We start from the raw sequence: 12,436 nt of genomic DNA, 5'->3' as shown, positions 1-12,436 counted from the left end.
CAGACTTTTGCTTCTTTTCCTTATCCTTGACACTCAAATGAGATTCTCACGTTTGCATGTTCCTTAAAATACTGATGTTAAATTAGACACAAACTCCTAGTTGAAATTTGATTTTGTATTTCTCCATGGATTAAGCAATAGGGCTGAAGATCCCCAAGTGTGTAACCTCAATTAAGATTTCTTTGCTATACCCATCTTTTAGGGAAAGTAATTTTGGGGGGTAAATTTTAGAAGGTTGCAAGAGTATTTCACAGGAAAAGTAGGAAAATGCTTATGTCTTAATTTCTTTTATTTAATTTTTAATATAAAAAGCAGGCATAAAATACAATTACATTACTACAAAGATGCAACAAAATTTAAAAAAAATTGGGGGGCACCATGATTTTTGTTCAAGGGGACAGCTGATCAAATATTTATGATTATCTAAACCATGCAGTTCATAACTTACTACAACCCCAAACAAAACTCATTATTATGGGGAAGGGAATCAAGGAGAGAACCCCCTAAACATAGTATCTAGCACTGTCAGACAGTGCTTATTCTTCAAAGTGCTTTACAAACCAACCATGGTATCTTCACAATATAGGGAAACTGACATCTTATTCCAGGGGAGGAGAGGTGAGTCAGTAGCAGTGTCAACAGAGATCAAGAAACTCAGAAGTGACTTGTTCTCATTGGATTTTTAAAACATGTTATTTGAAACATGTTTCCATAAGGTAATATAGTGTCCAGTTTCTCTATTTTACCAAACCAAATCCTGTAGTAGATTAACAGCAGCAGCATAACTTCTCAAATTGTGGTTTGGCAACCTAGAGTATTTTTTCTTGAGGATCTACAGATAAACTGGGATAAAGGAGAGCGTTCACAGCCAGAATCGTCTAACTCTAGCACAGGTTAATCTTAAAAACACTCACCTTTATTTTAGATTTATTGGTATACTTATCCTTTAGTTAGCTCCAGAGCATTTTAAACTTGTTATTTTTTTTTAAGTTTGCTTCTAGATAGCATTTCTTTTTTATTAATACTTTCAACATGCACTAGACAGTCATCCTCAGCAGTAACCCTGGCACCAGTTTTCCTTCTGCTTTGCCTCAGTATTCCCACAAAAGTAAAAAAAAACAAAAAACAAAAAACAACCCAACTAAGAAAATCCCAGTATTCACTACTTCTTAGTTCTCAAAAGGAGGTATTTGTGGCTCTAGGAGAAATCAGGTGTGAGGAAACAAGTAACTTTTGGTCTTAACTTTATCTTGGAGGTTTTGGAGCCTCAAGAAAAAGAAGCTGGCACAAAAGCAGGTTGTTAGACCAAGTCAATGTCACATTTAATGAGTGTTGGGAAGAAAACATTTTGGATGGGGGCATGCACTTGTATGTACATGAAACCAGCAACAGGGTATAAAGCAAATTCTTACCCAAGGTCAGAATTTTTTATTAAGCACATTTCCATTGGCTGGACAAACGACCTATAAATCCTTATGTCAAACCATATAATGTGAAGAATCCTCATGGAGAGATTTTTTTTTTTGCCCCTTAGGATCTCTTTGCCCCCCAAAAAACTTCACATTAATTTTCCTTGTATAGTTGCATCACACCATGATTCTCCATATTCTCTAATATATATACAGCATTCAAAATTTAAACTTTTGCCATTTTTACTCAAATATTTCAATTACTCATGTGTAAACTTCAAATTATTTCACCTTAATAAAGTTTATTAAAAATATATATATATACTCTCCAATTCAGAATAATATGATAGAACCTCCCATAGTGTAACAAAATCTCTATATAAAATATTAATTCAGTCTCCTTTTAACAAGTCTAATGAATGGAAATATTTATTCTATATAAATTTTATATATTTTTCATTTTTTAATCTTACTTAAAAAAAAGAGCTGTGCCCCCGAACCAGAACATACCTGCAAGGGAAATGGCATGCATATCTAGTTTTAGCACAGACAGCATGGAAGAGTGCAGCCTGGATGATGTAATAAGAAGATTCAGTTTCAGTACATCAGCAGCCAAAGGCCACTCTTCAATTTCCACAATAGTATCTATAATTGGGGATCTAACTCTTTAAACACTTCAACACTGACCCCAGAAGGAATCAATGAAAAATGTCTACTTCCTTCATAGAAATATTGGATGATGTATCTCAGTATCATGCCAAACTCTATGTACATGTATATACACAGAGAGGCTGAGAGAAGATCACAGAATTTTTCTTTACTTGATTCTTATCACTGATGTATACTGTAGCAGTATAAAACACATACTTTTCTGGGATAATGAGAAATAAAGCAGGAATGGTCCTGCATAAACTGTATGTAACTTGAATAGCATTTAAAAAAATAAAAATTAAGTGCCTTTGAGGCCACTGCTTCCCAGCCACAATAATGAAATGCTGCCATACACAGTCATGTGTTTACGGGATCACACTTAAATACTTAAAATATATCTACAGTATGTCTTAGTTTTATTTGTATTTGAGATAATTTTTTGAATCTTGAGTGTGAAAATGTAAAAAGTCACAAATGTCTTTATCAGAAATAAAAACACACCTAGGGTAGCCAGCAAATTAAAAGCAAAGAAAATGTTTCATAGTCACACACTAATACTGAGGTCTGTAAAAGGGGTCGGATAAGTAATAGATATACATAAAAGATGTATTAGTTCCAATACTACCCATTACTGTTTCTATCACCAATACTTAAACAAAATTCTGTTATACAATCAAAATAGGCTGACAATGATAACTACTATGTGTAAAAATAGTGCACTAATTTTCTTCTGCAAAGCAAATTTGCATCCTAAGAGCTGGTAAATACTTTTTTTTGTTTGTTTTAAATACAGGAAAGGGTGGATATCTTGAAAAAAATTAAATTAAGGCATTCAAACTGGGTAAAGTTGCCTATTACAAAGCATTAAGAAACTGATATAATTAACTTCAAACTTGTTGCAATAATTGCTTAAACATGAACATGCAGCTTCCAGCAGGTACACACAATGAGTAATATAAACTCCAACATTATGGCTTTATACAAGTGCATAGTTGCAAATGCAGTAAGTAATGATATCTGATTAATGTTTATAAAAAAATAAAGTGGGAAGTTAAAAAACCCTCTTGCAGTATTACAGTACTATTTGTGTGTGTGTTTATGTATGTGTGTGTGTGTGTGTGTCACACACACAATACAATGGTCACTTCTTAAAGACGCAGTCTCTATCACTGTAGTGGAATCCATTCCCAGATTCTTCTGGCAAATGTGCTGGTGAAATCTCTCTGTTGAAGTGGAAAAGATGATTTCTGTAACTCTTCTAAATTCTTTATGCAATGTAGTGTGAATGATGCTAGGAGAGCTTTATGGAACAAGTCTGAAAGAGTTGCACATGATATTCTTATTCTATTAACCAATCACTGTTGGTTCAACTTGTTGCTCCAAAGGAGCCCAGAAGACCTATCGAAGATTTAGAATTTATATTGCAGGAATAGAGGGAATATATATGTGTATTAGTCTCTCAGGAAAATATAACTTTTTAATAAATTTTGGGCCATCATATTTCAGTCTTGTTTCAACTGGAAGAATATGATCACCTTGAATAATGACTGCATTCACAGAAGGCAGTTAGCTGGAAAGAAAAGGAAAATAAAGTCAGTTGATACAGTGAAATAATTTAAGAGATTATGATCAGTTCTTTGAAAAGGCATTCCATTTACATCAAACTCTACAGTCTTCCAACTACTATACTTTTTAACACCTAAATCATGCATATAGCATATTTACTGTCTTACTTTTCTTATTTCAAGGTACATGCAATTATATGCTTCCTCATATTTTCTCATATTGTCCACAAACATGACACACAAGTTTTAATATGGTTAACTGGCTATCAGGGTGAGATGGTATGTCAATGAATAACTCAAGTGAACCTGTTTGATTTGAGGTTTAACTGTTAGCTTCCTCGTGTGGGTGAAAGAAGAGTGGACTGAAGGACCAGGCTCTACTTGGCTGTTTCACCCTATGCCACATTTAAAAAATCTACAAAATGGGAACAAACACACTGTTGTAGTAAATATATGTAAAAAATACCCTGTAAATCCTGGTTATAAACAGATACAAATAATGTGTGATTTAAGTATGTACTTTGCAACATGTTATTTAGGTTAAGATAGACATTATTTCTTTTACATTCATTCCATATATAAGGTTTAACTCATGAGGTTAAGTTTTCATTCAAATCTCTGTTAGCCTCTATTAACCAAATGACATTTTCTAAAAGCACAAGAGCTTTCACAGCATACCATTAGCATTCTTCAGCAAAAGTAACATTAAATTTTCAAAAAGTAAACATTTCATATCACAAAAAAAAGCAAAATCAGAAATAGCTAGTTCACAGCATTTATCAAAGTTTTTTATGGTTTCAATTCTTGCAAGTTAGAAAGAGGGAAAGAGTGGGGAAGAAGAGAGGGATGGAGGGAGAAGGAATCCCATGCTATGTTCACAAACTAATACAGCTGTAAGAACTTGAAAACACTGTAAATTTTACTTCTCTGCATATGACTTCTTTAGAATGAACAGAAAGTATCAGAATTAGTTCCATTTGTTATTTCTACATGTTTCATTCCTAAGATAAAAAATTAAAATTCCAACTGTATTGAAAATATATAGCCAATAAGGAATCTGAACATAGCATTTTGCTTTCATACTTAACATGGAAATTTCAGTTAGAAATTTGTCTGAAGGCTATTTTTCAAATATATTCTATCAAAAACAACTCAATAAAATTTCAAACTGGTAAAAAAAGAATGAAAACCCAAAGTGCAAACCACATGCACTACTTGGAAAAACTAAAACAACTCATTTCTCATTTTTTGATTTACCCCATTTAACTTCTTCAGAAATCAAAAACATCGTCATCATCATCACCACCATCAACATCATCAAATGACCAATCCCAGTCTTTAAATGCCAAATCAAGCAATCTGCAATAGGAGGTTTGCAAGTTTATACTCTAACAGTCTTTAGAAACAACAGCTTAATATCTTATGATGGAAAAGTCACACATTATGCTGTAAACATTTTAACTTTCCCTTCACTGATAACAACATGATTAAAATTGAGATGGAAGCACTCAGAGAAGTCTTTCTCTTTATATGCAAATGCACATAATCATGTTGACCAGGTATGCCTTCCAAACCATCACAGAACAGAGGACACAGAAAATATTCAGGGGTAAGACATAATCTTCTTTCCACTGGGCCGACATAAAAATGTAGCCACCCTGACACCCCATTTAAGAATTATGAAAGCTCAACATGTGTCAATGTTCCCTTCACAGAAGTGTCCAGATTGTCAGCTCACATTTTCCCAGCGTTGTACCATAAACCCGAGTATGAAAGACGATTAATTCTAAGAATGTAGCTTTCTCAATTCCTGCAGGACCTTACTTGTTCAATGGGTCACCAAAGGTTAAGCCTTCCATAAAACTACAGATAAGGGAAAAACCAAAGGTAGATAAACAGCATTAGCAACTTATCTTGGCCAAATAAATTAAGACTTAGAAGAGGGGTATATGCAATCTTCCCTTTCCAATTCAACCCAATCACCTAACATTGCAATAATTTTTATTTTTAAAAACAGAAGTAACTTCCTCATTGTTTATAACTGTGACACTCATGAATACATTTGTGCCAAGGAACTCACCTGGTCCCCAAAACTCAGCTATGGTCACTATGCAATTGGTTCTTAAACTTTAGTGTATATGATTTACCCAATGCTATGTATAATGCACATTCCGAGGCTTCATCTCAAGAGATTCTGATATAATTAAATTGGGGGTAAGGTGGGTGGGTAAGTATTTGCATTTTTAAGATGAATTTTGAGATGAATTCTGATACAGCTGGCTGACTTTGAGAATCACTGACAGAGTAGGTTGATGGATGATTATTACCCTAATTTAAAAGTAAACAAATCAACTCAAATTACTCTACTTCAATATGCACTAAATAAAAAATTTAAGCACACAAACTCAGATATAATTATTTATTCCCTTAAAACATAGCACAGCCGAGTATATATTCATTTATTTAGCCTTACATGTATAGCTATGGTTTCAACTCTACTACTTGGGAGACTTCTTGCATAAGCAGGGAGTTCTTCCTGCATATCCAAGCCCCTGTTTTAGTATACTTTTATGAAAAACATGCACCTCATATCCTTCCAAAACCTCTGGAAAATGTGTGAAGTGTGTGCCCAGGTCACAATCTTCAGATTTTAAAAGTCTCATCACTAGGCTATCAGTGCAATGCATGATGAGTGAAAGCAAAAGTCACTCAGTCGTGTCCGACTCTTTGCGACCCCATGGACTACACAGTCCATGGAATTCTCCAGGCCAGAATACTGGAGTAGGGAGCCTTTCCCTTCTCCAGGGGATCTTCCCAACCCAGGGATCAAACCCAGGTCTCCCACATTGCAGGCAGATTCTTTACCAGCTAAGCCACTAGGGAAGCCCAGGAAAATGCACGATGAAACTTCCCTTAAAACCTCTGCCTCAACCACTCCCAGTCAGTCATCTAGTTGTCATTTCAACTTAAAAAATCTGTCTTTAACTTGATTTCTTCTCTCCATTTTTACTGTCAGTATTTTAGTTCAGGATCTCATTAAGACAAAACATACTAATCTCTCGTTGAAAGCCTCCTATTAGAACAAAATCAAGACGACTCTAGCATAGTGATGAACTCAGTCCTTTTCAATCTGGCCCAGAGCTTTCTCAGTGTCACCTTCTTCTGCTTCCTATTCTGACCCACTCCCCACTGTAACCCCATACAACATTGCAAACACACATGTAACCCTGACAACCAGTGCCTCTGCATATAATATTTTGCCTAAAACTTTCTTTTCTCTTATTTCTTTGCCTGGTAAATTACTAATCCTCCATTTTTCTGAGACTTTCCTTGATGCTTTAATGGCAGAATTCTCCATGATTTCCTTTGTTCTCCCAAAACTCTTGTTCATACCTCCATAATAAACAACATGTTAACTGATCAATGGCTATACATTTCAGGCCTATGAAACTTATCACCAAAGACTGCTGCAGAAGGAGGTGCACTGAGTTTTGAGTTCTACTGGCAGCATATAAGTGGGTCTGTTTCTTTACATCTTACCAATACTAAGTTTCTTAATCTTTATCATTTTGGCAGGTGAGAACAGTTTTACAATATAGTTTTAATTTCTTTGCTTAATAATCAGGTTGATAACTTTTAATATTTATGGTAATACTTATATGTTCCTAATTTTTATATTGGGAAAAGTCAATCTCCTTTTTCTAAATGACTTATATAAGAACTCCATGCATAAAGACACTAGCCCATCTTTCTCATGTGTGTTGTAAAATGTGTGGCATTTAAAAAATCTATAAGGCTTTAATTTTTGGTTAGTCAATCTTTTACTTTCTTTTCTTTCTTTGCTTTTACTCTTAGGAAGGTCCTCTCAAATCCAAGATCAGATATACATTCCCCTATTTTCTTCTACTTCATTTATGAATTTACTTTTGATACGTCAAGTTGTATATAACTTTATTATCTTTTTCCAATTAGTCTATTAATGTTCTAATATTTAAAACTGGAAAAGAATGAAGATGAAATAATGATAAAATACTAGCTCCCCCTACCCTTAAGTTTTAACTGTACTGGTAATGCTTTATTTTTTAAAACAAGTATTTGTTGCATTTCTGCTTTATATTTTTCTGCACGGCTTAAAAAAAAAATCTTCATAGAAAATTAAAGAGAAAAGCCCTCAGCAGGGACCAACATTTTGTATCTTGCACTGGAACAAATGAGGATCTCTCCAAACTGTCTTCATCAAAAGTCAGCCTTTTAGTCACAAATTTCTTACTTTTCTAGCATAGTGTTTTAATTCAAATTAAAGAAAAATAACTTTCTTCTAGAATAGCATTCTACACATTATGTTTTATAAACTGCCAATTAATTCAAGTCTCCTTGAATCACCATGAGGCAGAGAAGTGTGAAACAGCTGAGGACGCAGGATCTGGAACTAGCTTATTTGGATCTAAACTCGTGACCCTGCTGCTCGTGAGCTGTGTGACACTGGGCACACAATGTTTCAGTGTCTTAGTCTCCTCATCTGTAAAACAGAACCGCTAAATCACAGGGTGGTTACAAGGATGAATAAGTTAGTACAGTTAAAGTTCTCAGACGAGAGCCTGGCATAATATAATATGCCCTCAGAAATGTCATTGTATATAATAATAGTAGCTAACACATATTACTTCAAGCACTTCAGAACTACAGAAAAAGGGAAGCACTGCAAAGAGATGTAAAAGAAGACTCAGAATAAGAACATGACAGAAGCCAAAAGAAAAAAATGCAATGATGCAGTTGTTAACAAAGGTAAAGTTAAAAAAAAAGATTAGATGAATATTTATGGGTGCTATGTTTTAGTGTGTTTAGGAATGTACAAATGTGATGATGTCTAATGAAGCCAAACATTTGTTTTAAGAAAGATACCATGTGAGTTAATTGGTTCAACTAAAGCTAGACTGACTAGTGCTAAGACTAATATTAAATGAGCACAAATGAAGAGCTATATATTAAATCACTGTTAATACAAACCAGATATTTTGTTCCTACGTTTTCTTGGATAGTGCTTTAAAGCTCTACCCATTTGTCTGTAGGAATACGTTATAAATTAGCAGGTATTAAAGATCATCTGGACCAAGGCTTGACTCCCCTCTCGAGCCATGCTACTCGACATCACACTGCATACATAGGACAGATGGAAGAGCACTGTTCCCTCACAGTTCTGCCAGCCAGTCATCTAAACCAAGTGCACACCTGTGGTGACAGGGCACTCACCATTCTAGAGCAAGCCAATTCTTTCAATTTTGCACGTCTGATTGCTTGATAGCTTTCCCTGCTAATTTAGGATATGCCTCTCTGCTTGGTTCTTTCAAGGAAAAATCTTTTAAGTCTTTACTGTTATTTATGATCTCCCACCCTTTCAGATCACCTCCTCAGAAGACTTAAAGTTCATCCACTTGCTACATGTGTAACACCATCAAATGACACATTACTCCCTCAGTAATTCCCTTCTGTATACCTTCCAATTTGTGTATGCCACTCCTAAAATGTGACACCCAAAATGGAATGCAAAATGCAGGGTTATTCACATAAGGACAGACACAGATACAATTTTATGAGTTAATGAAGCAATGGAGGCATATATGTTAAAAGCAATGGAATAATGTTGCAGAGGCATAAGATGCAAAATTATATTTTAAATTTGCCCATCTTTTCATTTAAAATTTCAAAGAGCATACTAGATTTTAAAATGCCAAAAAAAAAAAAAAAAATCCCTATACATTTTACAGTCAGTTTTGGTATTAGTTTTATCTACATGCATAGTTGTGAGAAAAAGAAATCCCTATTACTTACTGTTGCTATGCAAATGTATTTTTAAAAAATCAATGAAGAATGATTCGAAGGGCAGGGCCAGAACTAAAAAAAAGTAACAAAAATTAAAAGTAAATGTGCTTTCAAATGAACTGTAATGCTGTAGTGGGGGAGGCAAGAAAATTATCAGTCAGTGAACATGAAAATTTATGTAATTGAAACATGTCTCAGTCTGAAAACTGCTTCATAAACTATGTGTTATCATATATAGTGAAATCATTAACTTGTAAAATAGCAAAAAGAATAAAATATACTAAAAAAAACTGGAGTTCTTATAGTCCTGAATCTAACCAAATTGTTTGCCTTCCTAGAGTCTGAAAAAAAAAAAAAGCACCTAGCACCAAGTATTTTAAAGATCAAATGATAGAATACATAGGAAGTTAAAAGAGAGAATAGGATATGGAAGCATGCTAGAAGCATAAAGCACTATATAATGTAAGATATTAAAATAATTGGTATTTATGCATTAACGGTTCTACAATAATAGAAATTTAATTTTTAGATGTTTTGCACTAGGTATATGGAATGATCTTCAGTGTCTCTGAATTCTTTGAGTTTATTCAGGCCAATTACTATCATATAATCACTAATTTTCAATATTTAGCTTTACCATACCATATATCTTTTTTCACATACAAATAGCTGTAAAAAGAAGAGAAGTGAAAAGCAAAAGGGAAAAGGAAAGATATACCCATTTGAATGCAGAGTTCCAAAGAATAACAAGGAGAAATAAGAAAGCCTTCCTCAGCGATGAATGCAAAGAAATAGGGGAAAACAACAGAATAGGAAAGAATAGAGATCTCTTCAAGAAAATTAGAAATGCAAAAGATATTAAGAAGAGGTGGCAAGAATACTCAGAAGAACTATACAAAAAAGATCTTCACAACCCAGATAATCATGATGGTGTGATCACTCACCTAGAGCCAGACATCCTGGAATGTGAAGTCAAGTGGGCCTTAGGAAGTATCACTACGAACAAAGCTAGTGGAGGTGATGGAATTCCAGTTGAGCTGTTTAAAATCCTGAAAGATGATGCTCTGAAAGTGCTGCACTCAGTATGTCAGCAAATTTGGAAAACTCAGCAGTGGCCACAACTGGAAAAGTCAGTTTTCATTCCAATCCCAAAGAAAGGCAATGCCAAAGAACGCTCAAACTACCACACAATTGCACTCATTTCACACGTTAGTAAAGGAATGCTCAAAATTCTCCAAGCCAGGCTGTAGCAATATGTGAACCGTGAACTTCCAGATGTTCAAGCTGGTTTTAGAAAAGGCAGAACCAGAGATCAAACTGCCAACATTCACTGGATCATAGAAAAAGCAAGAGAGTTCCAGAAAAACATCTATTTCTGCTTTATTGACTATGCCAAAGCCTTTGACTGTGTGGATCACAATAAACTGTGGAAAATTCTGAAAGAGATGGGAATACCAGACCACCTGACCTGCCTCTTGAGAAACCTATATGCAGGTCAGGAAGCAACAGTTCGAACTGGACATGGAACAACAGACTTGTTCTAAATGGGAAAAGGAGTGAGTCAAGGCTATATACTGTCACCCTGCTTATTTAACTTATATGCAGAGTACATCATGAGAAACACTGGGCTGGATGAAGCACAAGCTCGATGCAAGATTGCCGGGGGAAATATCGATAACCTCAGATATGCAGATGACACCACCCTTATGGAAGAAAGTAAGAAGAACTAAAGAGCCTCTTGAAAGTGAAAGAGGAGAGTGAAAAAGTTGGCTTAAAGCTCAACATTCAGAAAACTAAGATCATGGCATCTGGTTCGTCACTTCATGGCAAATAGATGGGGAGACGGTGGAAGCAGTGACAGACTTTATTTTGGGGAGCTCCAAAATCATGGCAGATGGTGACTGCAGCCATGAAATTAAAAGACACTTACTCCTTGGAAGGAAAGTTATGACCAACCTAGACAGCATATAAAAAGCAGAGACATTACTTTGTCAACAAAGGTCCATCTAGTCAAGGCTATGGTTTTTCCAGTGGTCATGTATGGATGTGAGAGCTGGACTATAAAGAAAGTTGAGCGCCGAAGAATTGATGCTTTTTAACTGTGGTGCTGGTGAAGACTCTTGAGAGTCCCTTGGACTGCAAGGAGATCCAACCAGTCTACCCTAAAGGAAATCAGTCCTGGGTGTTCATTGGAAGGACTGATGTTGAAGCTGAAACTCCAATATTTTGGCCACCTGATGCAAAGAGCTGACTCATTTGAAAAGACCCTGATGCTGGGAAAGATTGAAGGCAGGAGGAGAAGGGGACGACAGAGAGTGAGATGTTTAGATGGTATCACTGACTCAATGGACATGAGTTTGGGTAAACTCCGGGCGCTGGTGATGGACAGGGAGGCCTGGTGTGCTGTTGTTCATGGGGTCACAAAGAGTCAGACACGACTGAGCAATTGAACTTACTGATATCTCACACAAAAATTCAACGTTTTCACTGAAATGAAACACCAATCTACCTTTTCCATTCTAAATTATTTCCTTGTGATATTAGCTTCAAGAAAAGTTTCATATATGATATTAGGCTAGAATGAAAGTATTTCTGATATTACAGCCAATGCACATCACTATTCAAATACAGAAACTCCTGTGTTTAAAAGGACAACTGGAATCAGATCCATGATAAAAGTGTATACTTTATCCTATAGCTAACCAAATCGTCATGTTCATTTCAATGAAGAGCAGTATTTATTTATAAATACTGTATTAGCTGGTAACCAAGAAATGATTATTTTGTGTCAAAAATTACTGTAATGTAGCGAAACGAAAATGGCTCCATCAAAATGCTTTTGTGCAATAATCATCTCCAACCTTACTCCTTATTCCCAACTTCACCCCAACTACAAGAAATGTCCACTATATTTATTAGTTAATATTTGCATTTTAAAAGCTGATCTATATTACTTGTTAAATCTGAGACAAGTTATTACTTGAATTAAGA

General features: G+C 35.1%; 1 protein-coding gene across 1 annotated transcript in view; it reads right to left on the bottom strand.

Annotated features, from left to right (window-relative positions):
- Positions 1–271: 271 nt before the first annotated feature.
- The window catches only part of ROCK2 (Rho associated coiled-coil containing protein kinase 2), a 133,302-nt gene continuing 121,137 nt past the window's right edge, over positions 272–12,436 (bottom strand). Inside the window, exon 33 of the mRNA XM_070451592.1 lies at positions 272–3,630. Within this exon, the coding sequence (XP_070307693.1) occupies positions 3,627–3,630 (4 nt within the window). The 3' untranslated portion in view covers positions 272–3,626. The remainder of the gene's footprint in view (positions 3,631–12,436) is intronic.

This window comes from Odocoileus virginianus, chromosome 2 (genome assembly GCF_023699985.2).
Source record: "Odocoileus virginianus isolate 20LAN1187 ecotype Illinois chromosome 2, Ovbor_1.2, whole genome shotgun sequence".
Classification (NCBI taxonomy): Eukaryota; Metazoa; Chordata; class Mammalia; order Artiodactyla; family Cervidae; genus Odocoileus; species Odocoileus virginianus.
The sequence above is the reverse complement of the archived record's forward strand: the minus strand, read 5'-3'. Positions and strand labels throughout refer to the sequence as shown.